Source organism: Ceratotherium simum, chromosome 35, assembly GCF_057802395.1.
Source record: "Ceratotherium simum simum isolate JZ-2026a chromosome 35, ASM5780239v1, whole genome shotgun sequence".
Taxonomy (NCBI): domain Eukaryota; kingdom Metazoa; phylum Chordata; class Mammalia; order Perissodactyla; family Rhinocerotidae; genus Ceratotherium; species Ceratotherium simum.
The window spans coordinates 9818896-9840378 of record NC_141934.1 but is presented as its reverse complement, the minus strand read 5'-3'; the positions used below and the strand labels follow the sequence as shown (position 1 = coordinate 9840378).

General features: G+C 42.5%; 1 protein-coding gene across 2 annotated transcripts; it reads left to right on the top strand.

Moving 5' to 3' along the window:
- The first annotated feature begins 1992 nt into the window (after positions 1 to 1992).
- Positions 1993 to 19817, top strand: CCDC117 (coiled-coil domain containing 117). 2 transcript variants are annotated; one of them, XM_087424017.1, is made up of 5 exons: positions 1993 to 2010; positions 10063 to 10116; positions 14271 to 14495; positions 15196 to 15333; positions 17026 to 19817. In XM_087424017.1, the coding sequence occupies exons 3-5, from the start codon at positions 14404 to 14406 to the stop codon at positions 17261 to 17263; spliced, it is 468 nt and encodes a 155-aa protein (XP_087280143.1). In that variant the 5' UTR covers positions 1993 to 2010; positions 10063 to 10116; positions 14271 to 14403; the 3' UTR covers positions 17264 to 19817. The 2 variants fall into 2 exon arrangements, with proteins under 2 accessions (XP_087280143.1, XP_004429892.1); XM_004429835.3 differs by lacking the exon at positions 1993 to 2010 and adding an exon at positions 9119 to 9409.
- The last annotated feature ends 1666 nt before the right edge of the window (positions 19818 to 21483 follow it).

Below are 21483 nucleotides of genomic sequence, written 5' to 3'. Positions count from 1 at the left end.
AAAAGACACCAGAGAGCTGCCTCGCTCTCTGTCTCTGTACTTGTGCACTGGGGAAAGACCCTGTGAGAAAGCCAGAGAGAAGGCAGCCACCTATGAGCCAGGAAGCGACTCCTCACCAGAAACTGAAACCAACCATGCTGGCACCTTGGTCTTGGACTTCCCGCCTCCGGATCGTGAGAAAACTAACTTCTGTTGTTTAAGTCAGCCAGTCTGTGGTATTTTATCATCAGCCTGAGCAGACTGATAAGACCTGAGTTTGAATCCCAGCTCTGCCACTTATTTGCTGTGAGTCCACCATTGCGCTAAGCTTCATTTCCTCAACTTTAAAAATGATAATAATAGTAGTACCTATCTCACCTATCTCATTGTGAAGATGAAATGAAATAGATTATCTCTGCAAATTGCTTAGCACAGTACATGGCACATAGTAAGCACTCCAATGTGATTTTTAAAATGATAATGACTTGTATTATTTTTACTTTGGCAACAAAATCAGGCCTTTTACTGGAGAGTAAATGTTATCCTTTCAACAAAGTTTCAAGCACCTACTTTGTGTAAGAGAATACTTGGCCCTGGTCCTGAGAGAGAGACACAGAACAGTTGGATGCTTCCTGTTTATTTGGGGAGATGACTTTTATACCAATAACCAAAACAAAATCAGAGTTTCCATTTGCTGCACAGGTATTATGTGCTAGACACTATGTGCAGTACTTTGCATGATTCCATCAAATTAAATGCCATTCAACTTGTTTTACAGAAGAAACAAGCCCCCAGAAGGTGAGAGAGTCAAGAGCTGGAATTCAAACCCAGGTCTTTCTGCAAAGCCTGCACTCTGAGGGAGGCTGAACCCATCAGATTAAGTGCCAGCCAAGGGGATCAAACAATTAGTCAAGAGGGGCCATTTACCAGGGCCTGCACCATGCCAGGCAGAGGCAGGATTTGATCCGAATCCCTGTTTCCAAAGCCTGTGCGTACAGCTTCACTGGGCATAGGGAGGGATCGCTTCTGGGTGTAGTAACCAGGGAAGAAGGCTTCAGAGAAGAGGGAGAGTAGAATCTAGACAGGCAGAGAGAACCTGTGTCAGGTGTTCCCCAAGACCACCCCCAGGTTCAGTGACTCACTAGGAGAACTCACAAGACTACCCATGGCCATGATTTATTACAGCGAGAGGATCCAAAGCTAACTCAACAAAGGGAAAAGGCGCTTGGGGTGAAGTCTGATGGAAACCAGGCACAAGCTTCCAAGGGTCCTCTCCCAATGGAGACACACAGCACAGGCTTCATTCCCCCAGCAACAAGTTGTGACAACACATGTGAAAATGTTGTCTGCAAGGGAAGCTCGTTAGAGACTCAGTACCCGAAATATTTCTTGGGCACTGATCACATAAGTACTCTTTGCCTAGCATGTGCCAGAATTCCAGGCTCCCAGAAGGAAAATCAGGTATTCAGCATAAACTACATTGTTTCTACAAGCAATGTAGGCACAGTGTGCAATTCTTATCAGTTCTGGGCATAGGGAAACTCTCCCCAAATCCAAATTCCCAGACGCCAGCCAAAGGCCAACTTTGTCAGCAGATCTTTCTAAGGATATGCAATCTCAGGGCTGCTATGTTACTTGTTTCCGCACAGAAGCTAACGAGAGGTCCCATCATAGTGAAGGGATTACAGAACAAAAAGTCTATAACCAGAGAGGAAGGCACCTCCGTTACTAAAGGGCTGTTTCCTGTCTCTGTGGCTGCCACCCGGCAAAGAGAAAGGTGCTGCTCTCTGAGTCAACAAAGCAGTCATGCCACCTAGTGTGTTCAATGGCAAGTGACAAATGGCTGCAACAGACTTGGACCTAAAGCTTTGTTTAACAAAGAATTCCTTTGGTTCTGTCGCTTTTTGTGACATGTTGGATATATCAGAGGTGGCCAGATGAAAAAATAAAGACAGGACACCATCTTTCCTTTGCAGGGTTGCTGTCAGGAGGCAAGAGAGACTCAGAAATGAATCATCAGAGTACAGAAGGGTAAGGCCTCCAGGCAGGAAATACACATGGGTGATGGTGATGGAAATGGATGCTATTGGAGAGGGGTGAGGTCTTTGAGGAAATGGAGAGCATATGCCCCATCTCAAAGCTGGGGAGGAGGGGGAAGATGCCACTCGAGTCTGGTAATTGCTGCCATGGACAGATTCAGACGCTGTGTTGACAATCTCCTGATTTTTTCAAGAGAAGCTAGAATTGGGATTTTAACAGGAAATTTCCCTGGGATTGCCAGGATCCATGGAAGCACCAAGCAAGAAACAGCTAAGTCAGCTGGGGAAAAGGGCAGGGACCAGGATAGGCTTTGCAGATGAGGTGATGTGAGAGCAGTAGGGTAAAAAAAAAAGAGACAGCTCACCTGGTGGACTCAGGAAGGAAGAAGAAGTTAAGTTACAAATTATATTTGTGATACTGCAGATTTCCTGGAGTCAGAACTGCGTTTAACATCTGGGTCTTCCTCTTACTCTCTGTGTGACCTTGAGCAGTTAAGTTCTCTAGGTTTCAGTTTTCTCGTCTGTAAAATGTGGATAACCATAGCACCACTCTCAATAATGTGGAGGTATAGATATGACATCAGGAGTGAAGAGGATATAAAATCATGCACACAAAGTGCTTAGCGCAGAGCCTGGCCCTGCACATGGCAAATATTAATAGGAAGCACAGGGCCAGCCCGGTAGTGCAGCGGTTAAGTGTGCGCACTCCACTTCGGCGGCTGAGGGTTCGCAGGTTCACATCCTGGCTGCTCACCGACACACCGCTTGTTAAGCCATGCTGTGGTGGCGTCCCATATAAAGTACAGGAAGGGCCAAGCTTCCTCAGCAAAAAAGAGGATTGGCATTGGATATTAGCTCAGGGCTAGTCTTGCTTACACACACACACAAAAAAATAAGAAGCATAGAATGAGATGGGAGCAGAGAGGGCAGGCCCCTAACCTCGACCAGGGTTAGGGTGGAATCATGGAAGCTTCCTGGAGGCAGTATCCCATGAGTGAAGTCTTGAAGAATAAGAAAGCATTTGGTGTTTTCAGATAGGTAAGCAGGAGAAATGGCATGCAAGTGAAGAAGAATCTTAGTGCAATGAGTGAGGGTAGGAGTGAGGAAGTGGCAGAGATGATATTGAGAATGAGGCAACTAGATCAGGAGGAGAAAGGGAGAGTGTGTGGGGTCTTCAGTAGAGTTAAGAGGTGATGGTTCCTGAACTAAGGCAGCATTGTGGTAAGGGGAAAAGTGAACAGATTCAAGAGCATTCTAGGAGATGGGACCATTAGGACTTGGCAACATTGGACATGGTGAGGGCTGAGTTCAGGAATCTGAAATTCCTGGTGTGAGCATTCAGGATAGACAGGCCTTGATCCAAGAAGAGGAGCTATAGTTTGGGGTGGGGACTGAGGAGATGCTGAGCTCTGCTTTGGATACGTTGTGTTTGTGTCCTTGGGACTTTCAATAGGTGTTCAATAGGCCACTGGAGGATGGCCTGCAGCTGAGGAAAAATGTCTGGGCAGGAAATAGAGATCTGGTGGTTACTCTTTTTTTTTTTTTTTGTGAGGAAGACCAGCCGTGAGCTAACATCTGCCAATCCTCCTCTTTTTGCTGAGGAAGACTGGCCCTGGGCTAACATCCGTGCCCATCTTCCTCCACTTTATATAGGACGCCGCCATAGCATGGCTTGACAAGCGGTGCATCTGTGCACGCCTGGGATCCAAACCAGCGAACCCCGGGCCGCCGCAGTGGAAAGCGCACACTTAACCGCTTGCGCCACCAGCCTCGCCCCTGGTGGTTAGTCATTTTATAAGCACTTCTCGTTCCCCTTCCCACTGAATCCTCGAATTGGCCCTTTCAGGCAGGAACTATCATCCCCATTTCACAGATGGAGAAGGCTTTGAGTGGCAAAGTAGCTCTTCCAAGCTCACGTAATAATAGTTTGGAGGAAAAATCAAACTCAGGTCCCTAATTTCAGAAAATGTGCTCCTGGTACAGAGTGTCAGTTTGGGAAGATGAAAAAGTTCTGCAGGTGGGTGGCGGTGATGGTTGCACAACAATGTGAATGTGCTTTATGACACTGAACTGTACACTTAAAATCACACTTAAAAATGGTTAAAAAGGTAAATTTTATGTTATGTATATTTTACCACAATAAAAAAAAGAGAGAAGGAAAATGTGGTCCTAACCACCGATTATACTGCCAGTATTGGCTGAGGAGCCTTCATTACTCTCCATGCTGTTTTTGCATATGTTTGCTTTCCTCATTATGATAATATTTTATATTTTGTCTGGCCTCTTGAGCTTCAAATTCTCAGAGAAGTAGAGGAAACCTCACTATAACCCCTGTATATCTGCTACCCACAATAGTTACCAAACCCCCACAGCATATGTTAGAAAAAACAATGGCACACACCAGAAGCAGGCAAGGTGGTTTGTCTTGCAAACTGACCTAAGCCAGCTTGGTCATGCATAGCTATCGCTTCCTTTCGGTAGGTGTCAGAAACCACTGAGAGAGTGTGAGGTGAGCGAGAGTTAGCGACTCTCCCACAACCTTCCTACCAGGTTTGTTTTTTCAAAGTTGCACTGAGATATAATTTATATACCATAAAGTTCACTCGTCTAAAGTGTACAATTCAGTGGTTTGAAGCCTATTTACAGAGCTCTGCAACCATCACCAAGATCTAATTTTAGAATATTTTTGTCACCTCAAAAAGAAATCTTGTACCCATTAGAAATCACTCTCCATCCTCCCTGTCCCCTCCCCACTTCCTACCCTAGGCAGATGCTAATCTGTAGATTTGTCTAGTCTGGACATTTCATATAAATGAAACCATATAATAAATGGTCTTTTGTGACTGGCTTATTTCACTTAGCATAAATGTACACATTTTTGTGTGGACATATATTTTCATTTTTCCTGGGTGTATGCCTAGGAGTAGAATTGCTGGGTCATATGGTACCTCTACGTTTAATCTGTTGAGAACTGCCAAACTGTTTTCCAAAGTGGTTGTACCATTTACACTCTCACTAGCAGTGTATGAATGTTCCAATTTCTCCACATCATGTCAACACTTGTTATTGTCTGTCTTTAATTTTAGCCATCCTAGTCGGTGTAAGGTAGTATCTCATTGTAGTTTTGATTTGCATTTCTGACTAATGATGTTGAGCATATTTTCATGTTATTTACTAGCCATTTGTCAATCTTTTTTGAAGAAATGTCTAGTCACATCCTTTGCCCCTTTTAAAAGTAGGTTGTCTTTTTATTATTGAGTTGTAAGAATTTTAATATATTCTAGATAAAAGTCCCATATTGGATATATGATTTGCAAATATTTTCTTCTATTTTTTGAGTTATCTTTTTACTTTCTTGATGATATCCTTTGAACCACAAAAGTTTTTAATTTTGATGAATCCCAACTTATCAATCTTGTCTTTTATTACTTATATGCTTTTGGTGTCATATCTAAGAAACCATTACCTAACCCAAGGCCACAAATATTTACCCCTGTATTTTCTTCTAAGAGTTTTATATTTTTAGGTCAATAATCCATTTTGAGTTAAATTTTGTATATGGTGTGAGACAGGGGTCCAACCTCATTCTTTTGCATGTGGCTATCCAATTGTCCAACATCATTTGTTGAAGTCTATTCCTTTCCTTCGATGAATCGTCTTAGCACCCTTGTTAAAAATCAATTGATTATGAGTGTGAGGGTATATTTGGAATGCGTAATTCGATTCCCTTGATCTATATGTCTATCCTTATGCCAATACTGCACTGTTTTGAAGTTGGAAAGTGTGTTGAGAAGCTGGAGCAAGTGTACTGAATTCAGAATATGCAGATTATGACCTGCTGAATGAGGAGGCACAAGCCACCCACATTGGGTCGGCAGGTAGCTCCCTCAGTGTCTGAGCTCCCACTTTGGAGAAGTGAAACTCATGGGGTCATTTTGATTGAAGGCACAGTTTCAATACGCCCACACAAAGGAAGTAAAGTCAAAAAATTTATTGCTCACAAATCGCAGAAGTCAGGCCGGGGGTTGCAGGGGGGAACTGCTTGGCACAATGAGCCAGGAGAACGGCTCATTCCCAGGTCACTAGCAAGCAGGAGATAGAGAGCCGCATAGCAACCACCTATTATTTATAAGGGTGTTGGGGCAGAGGTCGCCAACTTTTCTCGGGCTTAACTCCAAGTAGTTATTTAAAAATGTGCCCCAGGAAAAGCAAAGTGGGAACTTATGGCAGGAATCTTAAGTTCAGGTCCTTACCTAAATGTCCAGATTCGGGGTGTGAGCAGAGTTATCATACTGTAGAATGCCTAGGCAGCAACTCAGAAAAACAAAAGTTGTTTTTCTCATCACAGAAAGTTTGAGTCCACTTCGTTCTTCTTTTCAAAGATTGTTTGGCTAATTTTGGGTCCCTGGCTATTCTGACACCAGTGCAATACTGCAGTGTAATTCTGATGCTAACCACCTGCAGTTAGCGTCAGACTCCACAGGTTTGAGGGCACAGGTTTAAGTCCATCAAGATTGCCCTCGTTTCAGGGGCCAGCCCGTGGCTTAGCGGTTAAATGCGTGCGCTCCACTGTTGGCGGCCCAGGTTCAGATCACAGGCGCACACTGACGCACTGCTTGTCAGGCCATGCTGAGGCGGAGATCCACATTAAAGCAACTAGAAGGATGTGCCAACTATGACATACAACCATCTACTGGGGCTTTGGGGAGAAGAAGGGGAAAAAAAAGGAGGATTGGCAATAGATGTTAGCTCAGGGCCGGTCTTCCTCAGCAAAAAGAGGAGGATTGGCATGGATGTTAGCTCAGGGCTGATCTTCCTCACACACACACAAAAAGATTGCCCTTATTTCAGATGCTAACCTCAAATGGGGTCCCCAGGTCATCCATACTTAGACTGGCTATAAATCCAGGAGGTTCCCATGACCCCTCTTACGTTCAACAATTCAGTAGAATGATTCACAGAATTCAAGAAAAAGTTATATTTATGATTACAATTGTATGATAAAGGATACAAATGAAGAGACACATAGTGCAAGACCTGGGAGGGTCCTGAACGCAGACCTTCCATGCCCTCTCCCCATGGAATCAGGGCACATTACCCTCCCAGCACATTGATGTGTTCACCAATTTGGAAGCCACTGAGTTTTGGTGTCCAGAGTTTTTACTGGGGTTTTATTATGTAAATATTATTAACTGAAATGTTTGGCCAAGGAGTTGAATTCAAGCTTCAGCCTCCCTCCCTTCCCTAGAGGCTGGGATAGCTCAAAGCGCTAATCTTTTAATCACATAGTCTTTCTCGTGACCAGCCCCCATCTGGAGTCATCTCATTCATTAGCATCAACTCTGGATTGAAATGACCTAGGAGACTATCTTTTATATCCAGTTGAGGTAAGTAAGGGATGTTAACTTAGGCAAAAATGGATTGTAAATGCCACAAAGAAAACTTAAACCTAATCTATTATATTACATTAGGCAAAAGGGGTTCATTCATTTTTTCTTAGACCATAATGAGGGCAATGGAGATGGAGAAAAATGAGGAGAATCTGGAAGCGTGTCACAAGTAAAGCCCATTGGACTTGCTAACTGATTAAATACGGGGCTGAACAAAAAAGAGACATCAATGATGATGCTTAGGTTTTTGGTTAGAAAGAGAAAAGCATCTTCTGACAGCTGAAACTGGCCTTATACTGTCAGGTAACACTTGGTGTCCTCCTATTAAACAATTTCACAGAATGTCAGTATCAAACAGGGACTAAGATGTGACTTCGATGGATCAAGATAAAAACAAAACCACTTCTGGGCCGGCCCCGTGGCTTAGCGGTTAAGTGCGCGTGCTCCGCTACTGGCAGCCTGGGTTCGGATCCCGGGCGCGCACCAACGCACCGCTTGTCCGGCCATGCTGAGGCCGCATCCCACATACAGCAACTAGAAGGATGTGCAACTATGACATACAACTATCTACTGGGGCTATGGGGAAAAACAAAGGAGGAGGATTGGCAATAGATGTTAGCTCAGAGCCAGTCTTCCTCAGCAAAAAAAAAAAAAAAAAAGAGGAGGATTAGCATGGATGTTAACTCAGGGCTAATCTTCCTCACACACACACACAAAAAAACCACTTCATATTCATGTCTGAAGACAAGACAAAAATGTGAGCATTGTCCAAACCACAAAAATGACCAAACATTCCCCTATCCTGGCTAATAGGAAGGACTATTGCTTCCCTACCAATTATAGGTTTAGCCTCCCTTCATTCCTCCCATCTTCTCGAAAAGATGGACTAAAATAATCATAGAATTATCTCTGCTTCCTGACAGTATTAATTCCAGAGCAAAGTCCTGCTTCCTTCAACCTTCCCCCAAATCACCTAAGACACTCCCAAATCCTATAAGAAGCCTTTTCTAACACCCTCTTACTGGGATACTCCCTCACTGCAAGCAGTCAGTAAATCCATCTTTGTTCAATTATAGGTGTGCTCTTGGTGGTTTTTGGCTGAAGGGCATTGATGTTGGCATAAAGAACTCAAACTGAATGAGGGTATACCCTGAGAAGGGAAAAATGGAGTCGACCATCTTTGCTAGCCCCTCTGACAAGCCTATATCGCTGGATGCCCCAGGTAGAGGCTGGAAGGCTTACCAGTACCTCTCAGAAGCGCTCTGAGGTTTTCACTGATCCTCCATGCTGTTCCCTCTAAGGCATCATCAACTTATATTAAAACATAGAAGGAATTAATAGCTGATCTTTAATGAGTGTGTACTATGTGCCAAGCAGTTTTCTAAAGGCTCTAGATGATTTAATTCATTTACTTCTCCCATCAACTCTATGAAGTAGGTACTGTTATTATCGGGTTTTACTACTGAGAAAAGTGAGGTACGGAGGTTTACATAACTTGCGGAGTGAGTATTCGAACCTGGTCACGTTCTAGGCCCACCAGAGCCGTCCTCAAGCCCCGCGGCTAGGCCGAGGCAGCCATCTTGTTTGTAGTCTGCAAAGACTGCAACTCCCGGCATCCCTCGCGGCAGCAGCTCTCCACACACAACAAATCCCGGCGTGCCCCTGGGTGGCCCGGGGTGGAGGGTTCTAGAAGGCGTGACGTGGGGTCGAGAGCGGGCTCGGAGGCGGGCGCCTCTTGGCAGTCGCTGTGGCCGCAGCTGCTGGGCCTGGGGACGCGGGTGGTCGGGGGCGCGGGCACAGCCTCCTCGTCTCCCCGGCCATGGCCGCGCTCGGCCGGCCCTTCAGCGGCCTCCCCCTGAGCGGCAGCTCGGACTTCCTGCAGCCGCCACCGGCTTTCTCCGGCCGGGCCTTCCCGCCGGGGGCGGACGGCGCCGAGCTGGTCCCGCGGCCGGGACCCCGCGCCGCCCCGAGCAGCGCCGGCGGGAGCGCGGCGCGCGGACGGTGAGGAGCCCGGCGGGCGCGGGGCGGCGGGCGAGCGGGCTCCTTAACCTCCCTCCCCACGACCCTCTCAGCCCCGGTGTACCGGTAAGGAAACTGATCCCCAGAGACGTTAACTGTAAGCCGGCGGAGGGCGCGCAGCCGCCGAGTCGGGCTCGCACCTGGGCCGGCCGGCGCCTGCGGGAAGTGAGGAGACGTGCCCAGGCGCGCCGGCTCGTGCGGGGATCGGAGCCCGGCCGCCCGGAGCCTGGATGTCCCCGCGGCGCGGCCGCTGCTGCTGACAACTTCCAGCGCCGCTCGGACGCTCAGTTTCCTCATCGGCGGAGTGGGACAGCGCTGGGTCCTCCTAGTGGGAGCGCGGGAGTCGAGTGCTTAGCGCAGTGCCTGCCCGAGGACGCTCGCCCGCCGTAGGCGCCCCCACGCTTAGCTCCCTCCACCTGGACCAAAGGAGAAGTTGAGATTCAGCCTCTAGTTGTGTCAGGAGCAGCAGCGTTTACCTGACTGACCTTGTGACTTGTGTATCCGTCTCACTCGGCGAGGACGGGGACAGCTAGTCCGTGTGGGGTGGGCAAGGTTATTGGAGCAAGAAAGAGCGGACGCCGCGAGCGCAAGCCCAGGCCGTTTCTCAGTTGACTGATTTTTGTTTGTTTCAACAGTGTTTCAGGTCGCGGTAGAAAGAAACACAAGCGGGAGGAGGAGGAGGAGGATGAGTAAGTTTCAGGTGCCATTTATTCACTTTATGGTCACTTAATTTAAGCTATTTTGTATTCTCAACTACTTGTTTTAAGTGGGAAGGTGAAACAGGTGTCCCTGAAAGGAGGCGCAAGGAACTGACAACGCGGTTACCTTTTAGGGAAAGTAACTGGGTGGCTGGCAGGTCAGAGGGAAACTTTCCACTCTAGAACCAATTCTGAACGTTTGAATTTTGAGCCGTGTGAGTATTATTACATGCACAAAGTAAAAATTCCAAATGTGCGAAAGGATGCATATTGAGAAGTCTTACACTCGGTGCTCACAGTCCTCCCCAGAGCTCACGCCTGTTGCCCGTTCCCCTTTGGAAGATAACCAGAAAACCTACGAGGTTATGACTGTATATACCTCTGGTTTTTTACATTAGTGGGAAGATACTGTTCACACTGTAACACATTGGTCTTTTCATTTTACTTCCTGTAGCTTGTTGCATGTGGGTACATAGAGTTCTACCTGATTTCCTTTTCAATAGTTGAATGGAATTCTGTTGTAAGGCTAGGCATAGATAATTAACCAGTCTTCTATTGATGGATTTCTAAGTTATTGCTAATGTTTTGCTATTACTAACCATGACCGTTATGCAAGTAGGTGAATGGATTCCTTGATGGGGAATTGCTGGGTCTTTAAAGTGTATGCATTTCAGGGGCCGGCCGGTGGCGCAGCTGTTAAGTGCGCGCGCTCCGCTCCGGCGGCCCGGGTTTCGCAGGCCCGGACCCCGGGCGTGCACTGGCGCACCGCTTGTCAGACCATGATATGGCGGCGTCCCATATAATATAGAGGAAGATGGGCACGGATGTTAGCTCAGGGCTAATCTTCCTCACACACAGAAAAAACAGTGTATGCGTCTTAAATTTTGAACAAGAGTTTTGCCAATTTTTATTTCTTTTAACAGTGGGAATTTCTCTTTCTGCATCTTACCGGAGCTGTATTTTCAAACTTTTTGACTTATTTGATAGGTAAAAAGTTGCATCTCATAGATAGTCTGTGAGAAAGATGAGTAAAAGAATTCCCCGAAGATGATTTCCAAATGACCAGCCAAATGAAAAGATGTTCAATCTCATCAGTCTTTAGGGAAATGTATATTAAAGGTACAATGAGCTACTTACTCTACTACCAGATATTGGAGCGGTCGTGGAACACCAGGAACTCGCACACAGTATGGCTGAGGATGTAAATTGGTACAAGCACTTGGAAAACAGTTTGGCATTATCTAATAATTTGAAGGCACATATACCCTTTTACCCACCAGTTCCCCTCTTGAGTATGTACACACAGACATTGGGAGACACGTACAAGAAAGTTCATAGCATCCTTGCTCGTAATAGCTCAAAACTGGAAACAACCCAGATGTCCCTCAATGGTAAAAGGAATAAAGTAAATTATAGATTCATACAATGGAGTTCTGTTCAGCAAAAAAAAAATGAATTACACCTGTCAACATGGATGTGTCTTATAAACATAATATGAGCAAAAGAAACGTCACAAGAATGTGTGCAGTATAATTCCCTAAATGTAAGGTTCAAAACCAGGCAAAACTAAATATTGTTTAGGGATGCATATCTGCACGTGTGATAATTTTTTTTTTTTGACTAATATCCATAAAAGACAGTGTTTATGTGTAGGGAGGAGGAAATAGAGTATCATTTGGGGATACTGGCAGCAGTCTGTATTTTGAATATTATTTTCATGGATGTTTTGTAATTATTCATTAAATAATGAATAATTCATTGTACTTCTATGAGCGTAAGAGTTTATAGTTTAAAAGAAAGTAGATCAGTGTTTTAATTTGTGTTTTGTAAATTATAGGTGATGTTGAACATCTTTTGATTTAAGCCATTTGTGTTTAATTTTGTGTGAATTGTTCATGTTTCTGCAGGTTTTTTATTGGCTTATTGGTCTTGTCAATCTGTAAGAAATATTTATTAAAGAAATCAGTTTATTATGTGTGTTATAAGTGTCTTCCCAAAATTGGTCATTTGTGTTTTAGCTTTGTGTTTGATTTTTTTTGGACAGCAGAAACTTTGGATTTTCTAACCTTGTTGATACATAGACTAATAAGACAGTAGATTTGAAAGGTGCCTTAGTGTTTTGTTTTGTTGTGTTTTGCTGAGGAAGATTCGCCTTGAGCTAACATCTGTTGCCAATCTTCCTCTTTTTGTATGTGAGCCACCGCCACAGCATGGCCACTGACAGACGGTGGTGTAGGTCTGTGCCCAGGAACTGAACCCAGGCTGCCAAAGTGAAGCGTGCCAAACTTAACCACTAGGCCACCAGGGCTGGCTCTGAAAGTTGCCTTAGTTTAAAAACCACTGGACCAGACAATATGTTCTTTATTGCCTTGGGATTGCTGTGGATACCCAGGGACCTTTTTGCTATTATCTTTTGGGGTTCTCTTTAAGAGGTTATTGAATAAAGAGTTCCAGTGTTAAAAATAAAAAATTTGAAGTGTAAAAACTATTGGCTTAAAAAGTTAACCACCTTTAATTTACAGATGGAGAGATTGAAGCTCTGTGAGGATGAGGGACTTGACATTTGGATGTCTGATGCCCAGAAGTGTGCTTCCCAGCTGCCACTTCCATAGCTCTTATCAGTACTTTATATCACATTTTCTTTGGGACTTAATCATCATTGATCTCTAATTATTTGCAAAATGGACCTACAAGCATGAAATAAGTTAGTCCAAATCATGTTGGAGGTCAGAGATCAGAACCCAGCTCTTACACACAGTTACATTAAATAGTTGAATTGTTAGGTGTGCTAGGAAATTAACTGTTCCCCTCTAGATTTATTTCTGCTCTTTCTTAGCTGGTTTCTTATGTGTATAACTTTCTTCTGCTTTCCAAACATCACATACTTTAAAACTATGCAAGTGTTACAGAAATATTTGATGTATAGCTAGGCATTCTTAATACTTTGAATTAAAGCTAATTATAAACTAAACATATGATTTAATAGTTAATTCCAATCAAAAATCTAGATTCAAGAGAGCATAATTACTTGTCAGATTGCCAGACTTTAATGTTGATTTTCGTAGTCTTAACATGGAATAGAAATTTCTCCTTACAAAACACATGCTGCTTCCTTTGACCCTCAGTGTAGAGAATCAGAACCTATTGTGGCCATTAGTGAATTTTTTTGGTTGCAGAGCTGTGTTCTGGTTTTGCGAGTGCACTTGCTGATGCCCAGGCAATAAAGTACTTTTGGTCTAAATGTTTAAATAAAACAGAGCCAGTTGTCTCACTTGCTTCAGACAGCTTTCAACTAAACTGGGCATGTCATAAGTGTTTGCAGGTACTAGTTCATGGTAAGAGCTTGAACAGTTGAACTTCCCTAAGCAGGATAGAGGTTTTAGTGAGAATGGCATAGAGGTAGGATTCGGGAGCTCTGGGGTCTGGTGCCCAACATGCAGCTCTACTCTATGTGACACTCTGTAGGGGCACTTTAGCTTTTCTAGGTCCTGGTTTCTAAATCTGCACGACAAAGAAATTGTATTTGATGAACTCTAAGGTGTCTATGAAATACAAATTTTTCTAGGAATTGAAGATAGTTTTAGTTGCAAGGTAAGAGAAAAGTGTACCCCATTATTAGTCAGGGACTCATAGAGCCAAATGACAGTGGGACGTTTTGGGAGAGGACCAAGAAATCAGCAATATCATCTGCACCTTGTAGTACTTGGAAGAGACCTGATGAGGCAAATATTTTTTCTGTAAGAGAATATAGGATGCCTGCAGACCACTTGCCTGTATGACCAGTTTAATGGAGCAGCAGCAGTATGACGAAAAATGGCTGGCACTGAATTGCTGCTTTGTGATTTTTTTCTTCCCACTTGACCTATCCAGACTCAAATAAATAGGAATGACTTTAAGTTCCCACACTGAACACTTCTAATCTGAAAAGGCAAAATCTTGTAGATGCAGCCTAATTTGGCAGAGAGCAGTAGAAGAAAACATCTCAAGGAGGCTGTAAAAATGAGAGAAAAGAAAATACATGATTTTCTATCTTGTAATCACACTGTCAAAAATTAGTTTTTTTCAATTTGCCTAAAAATAGGGATGATATGTATTTCATTTACATTAGGATTTTCATTGAATTTTTTTTTTTTTTTTTTTTTCAGTTGTCCAGTAAGAAAGAAAAGGCTTACTGAAGCAGGGCTCTGTGCTGGTCCTAATGACTGGATTCTTTGTGCACATCAGGAAATAGAGGGTCAAGGAGTAAATCCATGCACTAGTGGCCTTTCTGCATCTGGCATGTTAGATGTTATTTGTGAAGAAATGGATCAGACAACTGGAGAACCACAGTGCGAAGTTGCCCGAAGGAGGCTTCGGGAAATTGAGGACAGGTAAATGGGCAGTGTATATAGCTGGCTTGTTGCTGTTCTCATGTAACATCTCTACTCTTCATTGCTAGTCTAATCCGTCATTTGGTGATAACTTCAGTCCTCAGCATCTCAAACTGTGCAGAACAGGGAGCTCAAAATGTACACATTAAATATTAAAGTAGGGCTGGCCCCGTGGCTTAGCGGTTAAGTGCGCGTGCTTTGCTGCTGGCAGCCCGGGTTCAGATCCCGGGCGTGCACCGACGCACTGCTTCTCCGGCCATGCTGAGGCCGCGTCCCACGTACAGCAACTAGAAGGATGTGCATCTATGACGTACAACTGTCTACTGGGGCTTTGGGGGAAAAAATAAAATAAAAAATTTAAAAAAAAATAGCTTTAAAAAAATAAATATTAAAGTAAGCTCTTCTCATAGAACTGTACTAAATATTTTTACTTACTATCTGAATACTAATTTTTGGTTTATGGGAGTTTTCAGGGACACGTTCTTTGAATTTGATTGCATCTAATGTAAAACTTTTGTTAAATGAAATGTTGAATAACTCTTCTGTGTATACTTTTTTCACTCAGGGTATAGCCTCATATTTGATCTTTTTCTGTAGCACCTGTTGCTTTTATCGTTTTTATTTTTTAAATTTTGTCCAATGACTAAACTATATAGTAGCTTGACTAAGTAATTTTTCTGTTTTTGTTGCCTTTATTTAGGATAATTGATGAAGATGAAGAAGTTGAAGCTGACAGAAATATTAACCATCTCCCCAGTCTTGTCCTTTCTGATACCATGAAAACAGGTTTGAAGAGGGAATTTGATGAAGTCTTTACAAAGAAAATGATTGAGTCCATGTAAGCTTTGGTTCCTGGTTTCTGTTTAATTATGATCTTGGAGGGAAAACTCGGTGTCTCTAGACACTGCCTGTCCTATCCTAACCATCTCTTCATCTCCTGATCACCAGCCAAGGGAGAGCGTAGTAGGTTTTGTATTTAGCCCAGGATGGAGACAGACCTTTTCTTAGTTCACTGGAGGTGAGCAAAAGGCTGTGCAAGCAGGCATTTGAAGTACACACTAGTGGCTTCCTTGCCTACTTACCCCTGGATTCATTTGAATTCCTGAAATGCTCTATAGTCTGATATTTGGGAATGGGAGGTTTGGCAAGAAAGAGCCCATTCTCTTATATTCTTGTGATAGGCTACAGGAACCACGTTTTAAAACCTCTTGTTTACCTGGCTTTCTCAGTTATCCCGGAACAACATTGAGACCTAAGAAACAAACAAAAGTCTCCCAGCCATCAAAATAGTTATCACAAAGGCCACAAACCACAGCTCATGTTCTTGTCTCATAATGTATAGCCCTTCAGGCCTTTAGCTCTAAGAGCCATTTTGCTCTTATTTTAGACACAGTTTAATGAGCTCAGTTATCTGCTCTCCTAGGTCATCAGAGTAGAAATACAGAAACAGCAAGTGAAAGCAGAACAAACTAACTCATAGTAGCAAGTAGTGATAGTATAGTGTGAGGACAAGAGAGGAAACTGGAAAGCAAACTTAAGAACCTAAAAAGCAAAGCAGCCCGGGGCCTAACAACATGAGAACTAATGACAGCCCTGTCATTCTTGTGGTCCTTGAGTTTAGATGGTCTCAGGTCATCATTATCCACTGTGTAAAACAGTAGGCAAGTTATAAAGTGCCATTTAGGTGTTGTCTAGAAAAGACTTGAGACTTAATGTGTCAGAGATCTGAAAAATTCTCTTAGGACACCAGTCCCAGTGATGCGCCATTATTGCCGCCAGAGTGGGTTCAGCTGCTGCTTGATGTTAGGTCATGGAATTTTGAACTAGCCCCCTAGCTTGAGCTTATAATTAACTGTCCAGCCCTGAGGGTGGGTAAATAGTTTAGCCAAGAGTAAGCAGGTCACATTGTCCTCCAGCCTAAAATATAACACTTTTCTCCTCTTGGTTGTTTTCCAGAAGCTAGCCTTTGGGAGGTATTCTTCATTGTTTGTGTTTTATTTTGCCTTACTTGCCTTTGGGCTCTAGAAATCATCAGACCATTACCAGATGAGGGACGGCTCCGGGGCAGGCACAGGCATTGGCGACATAATCATTTTGGCTTACTGAAAAAAGTGTTATACTTCATAGCTCTACTAAGCAGAAGACATACCGAGATACTTTTCATGTGTTTGTCCAATGTTTCATTTTCATTTATAATAGTTTACTACAAGATAGTAGTCCACATCTGCTAATATTAACCACAATTTAAAAAAATGTTAAATTAAGGGCCTCTATTTTTCATATTGGATATTTATATTCTAATCACAGTATGAGTACAACTTGTTGGTTTGGTTACAAGTGCATGCAGAACTGTAAGATTCTATGTATTTGAGTGGCCTTTCTAAAGGTTAATTTGGATTATCCAAAATCTCCTTTTGATGCCATCACTTCTTAACTCTAGATATTAGGTAGCAAACATTAGCTTTTCAACATATATCTTTTATTTTCATATCCTAAAATTTTTGATAAAAATATATATTTTATGTCTTAGGAGCCGTCCTTCCATGGAGCTTGTACTCTGGAAACCTCTCCCTGAACTCCTTTCTGATAAGCCAAAGCCGTCATCTAATGCTAAGAACTACACAGGAGAGAGCCAAACTAAGCATGCAGCTGCTGGCACTGCCTTCCCTCAGAGAACTGAACTGTTCTTGGAACCTCAGCAAACAGGGATGCCTGTTTACGATAGTTTGGAGACAGCTGCTTGCACAGAAGAAGAGATGGAACTCTAGAAACCAATTTCTACACTAAAGTTGTCAAATTTTAGAAGGCTTATGTCTTCAGTCGTGAGCCTACTTTTGTATAGTATAGAGACTTGAAAGTTTTATGAAACGGGTGTAATAATATCTCCACCTGTGAATTGGGGTGGGACTCTCATTTTGGGTAGCCATTTCTTGAATTCAGCTTTTTGCCAAGGAAGCTTCTCTCAGAGGAAAAGCAGTTTTGTAAGGGGCCTATTAAAGGAATGTGAGATTACAGTCTGCAAAGGCAAGTATAGAAGCTGTATGTGTAAGGGTGACTTCAGTCATCTGTCATGTTGTCTAAACCATTCAGATACTTGGAGCCTGTTCATACACTTGAGTTGGAAAAGATGCATTAAGGAAGGTTGCTCCTACTATGACTGTACCCTGACTACTGAGTCACAACTTCTTCTGTAGATATGAGCTCTGTTTACGGTGGTGACTATATGGGGAGAAGGAGGGAAGAAAGCAGTAGCTTAATCCTATTGCCAAGAAATTTAACAGAGGCTCTGAAACTTGTATATTACTTGTCAATTCAGTGTAGCTATTTCGATTAAAGAGCCAGTAGCATTGTGGCTCACTTCTTTGCCTCTGAAAATGCAATGAAAATACAAAGAAAAGGGTTTTCCTTTGAGGCTTTTTTGCCTTGTGCTACTGTTGCTCCTTGGCTTCCCTTGCATAATTGATAAGCCCAGTTGTGTTTCAGTAACATTTTTTAATGTTAATTTAGAAAACAATGACTGAGTAATTAACAATATATGGGCAAGTGACATTGAGATTTATTGAAATAGCCAATTTGCCTGGTGCTTCAACTATTGTGCAGTAAGACTAAAAGTAGAGAATAGCTTCTTGCTAGCAGGAAGTCTTCATCTTGAGGACCTACACCAGGCTCAGGGTGTCCTTTGGGGATAACCAGGGTTGAAGTTTTTTATTTCTCAGGAAGAGCTCTTCTGTGTGGCAAGGACTCAGTAGTGCAAAGTAAAATGACAATTCCTTTAGTGCTACAGGATATCCACTATAACTAATGAGTGTAATAGGGTAATACTGTTAAACACTCATTCATCACACAACAGGAGGCCACCTTAGTTCTTTTTGTTTTGTTTTCTGGATTTCTTTCCCCTTTGTAGGAATCGGATACCTTGTGTAGAAAAAAAATATAATGCCAAGTAGAGGTGACTTTTTAGAAACCAGCTCCCAGGCATTTTTGAAACCTGTGCTGAAATCCCTCCCTTTGTTACAGACGGCATAGAAGTCACAAGTCTGTTAATTGGACGGTTGCTTCTCCTGTCTGTTGTTCCTGCTTTCGCTATTTCTGTCTGGATAGTCAGGAAATGATTTAATGTTTAATATTTAAACAAAATATTTAATGTCTACACAGTAAAATTATTCAAACTTCAAACCAGTATTGAAACCAGTTCGAAACCAGCTAATAGTTTCTTAATCTCAGATTTAGAGATGAATGTAAACTGTATTCTGTTGAAATGTGCAAGTGTTTGATTCATGCCGTTTGAAAAACTCCTGCCTTTAGGTTATTGTTTAATGGGACCAACTTGTAAAGTTTGTAGCCTTAAAGAAATCTCCATGCTAAAAAATTTGTTCTGGTACAACTCAAAAACATGAAGTGACTGCCTAGAATTTGGAGTTAGTCCCAGTGTTAGTGTGGAAGGGGAGGTGACAGCTTTCCAAAGAAGGACCCAAACACACTGATTGTCTTCTATAGTAAGTGTGGAGGAGGCCTCTGATCAAAGGTCTCTACGATGAAAAGGAGGAAAGAGGAGCCCCCAAACAAGGCTCTGATACCACTGGTAAACACAGGAGAGTTAATTAAGATTCCGTTCATTAAAATCCAAATTTCTCTGACACGATAATTATTTCTGCAGGAAAATAGATGTCCAGTGCTCCTTTTTGAACTTTACCTTCTTGCATATGTTTGTACAAAACTTGTCTTCATCCTTGTGGTGCTTATTCATCTGAGCCGTCCGTCTCCACGGTCCCCACGCCTCTGCTTTGTTTTCCTTTTGTAGTGTAAGGCTTTTGCTTTCGCCTTAAGGTTTCCCTAGGGAATTAACAGGTCTTTTCATTTTGTACAGCTTTTGCAGCATGGATCAAACATTGGCTTACTGTGCTAATGTGTGAAGAGAAAAAATTATCTAAAGCAGGTGAGCTTTAATGAACAAATGTATATTTTCTCTGAGTTTGAGTAGGGTGTGTGTGGTTTTGTTTTTTTTAATTAATATGAAGAAAGTCCAGTTCTCACAAATATTAATTACTCAAATTAAAAAAATAAAACAGCTGCTACTCATTCTTGAAAAGGTGTGAATATAAAATTTAGAAAAATAACTAGTATGAGGGCTAGAGCTGTGAGAATAATTTTGACCAGCAGTTTCATTAATTATTTTGGATCTGGAACTCGGTTTTGTTTTTCTGATAGTGACAAGAATGGTGCAGTACTAGGGAAGTTTTGGAATATACTGTCAATTTTACTTTAAAATGAGAATCTGGTGTTTCTGTATTTTATTGTTTTCAATAAAACTTGTGTTTTGGACTTTTTGAGATATTTGTGTTCCTGCACTTAAGTAAATGAAATCACCTACCTCTTTGCTTTCTTCTAAATTGTGTTTGAAGCAGCATTCATATCAGTGAAAGGCTTAAATTGATTCTGAAGAGATGATTATGTTGGGTTAAAAATAAGTTTCATAAATGAATTAGCTATTTCCAAAATAGGCAGACTATGTTTTGCCATTCTAAAACCCATAGAGGACCGGCCCTGTGGCTTAGTGGTTAAGTGCATGCGCTCCGCTACTGGCGGCCCGAGTTCGGATCCCGGCCGTGCACCCACGCACCGCTTCTCCGGCCATGCTGAGGCCGTGTCCCACATACAGCAACTAGAAGGATGTGCAGCTGTGACATACAACTGTCTACTGGGGCTTTGGGGAAAAAAAAGGAGGAGGTTTGGCAATAGATGTTAGCTCAGGGCTGATCTTCCTCACAAAAAAATTAAAGAAGCCATAGAATGCTTTCCACTCTACTTAGCAGTTCACTGCTATTGTCAATAGCATTGATTGGCAGTGGTGAATGATTGCCAGTATTCAGATGGTGATGGTGGTTGAGTCTTCAAAAAGGTTCAGATATGGAGTTAGAAATGGTATATAGAGTTCACAGTTCTGTGTTTTTGTTTTTGTTTTGTTTTAACAGATTTGAGACCTTTAAAAATAGGGAATAGGAAAATTCCATGATGTTCTGTTAAAGGATCATTCCTTTCTTAAGAGTTGACAGATCACTGGGTGGCAGTGTTGCCTATGTGTTTACAACCATTGTTTGATAAACGTGGATCCCTGATTTGTGGGCAGGTGGAATTAAGTTTGGGTTGCAATTACAGAAAACTCGGGATATTGTTTTGTTTTTCACCAAAATTTGGAAATCGCAGCTCAAAGCTATCTCGTTTCTCTATTTTACAGGTTTGGAAACTAGAGCCTGAGTAGATAGTGACAATTTAATATCATAATCCAACTCACCAGGTCCAGTGTTCTTCCTCCTTGACCAGTGGTTTTACAATAAAGTGTGGTTCAGGCAATGTAATGTTAAACTTCTTGAGGGTATATAGTTTTGTGTATATCACAGCGTTAGACTACAGCTCTAGGAAGACAAGGATATTGTCTTCCAACAACTGATTAGGGGGTAAACAAGCCAGTCTTCCTGCCCCTTAATGAACTTCAGAAATCACAGGGTAAAGATTTAATTCTTAGAAGATTAGAATTTAACTGATGCCATACAATATTCCTGGAGGAGGCAGCATTACCTTCTGCCTACAGTTCTGTCCCTATTTTGTGTCTGCTTCAGAAGCATACCTAGTAGAGAAGCCAGGAACCACACACATTTTGGTGTTACAAGGCCCAGGGAAATGGTGTGCAGGCATCTGTCATCTGATTGTTTCAATCGCAATTATGGACAACCCTCTGCATTTAATAGAAGTCTTGCTTTGGTTTTGCAGAAAAAGATTTTTATTTCTAACCATTCAATTTAGTGTTTCAATATGAAAATGTCCTTGAATACCAGGTGTTTTCTCAAGGCTGAGCACCGTGTTAAGTAATTGTCACCCATCTGTGCAGGAAATGAAAACCCTGATCATCTACACAGGTTCTGTAGGTCCTGTGTGTTATTCCTGTTAGTACAGCTGCCTCTTTCATGTGATGTCACTGAATGTAAATTAC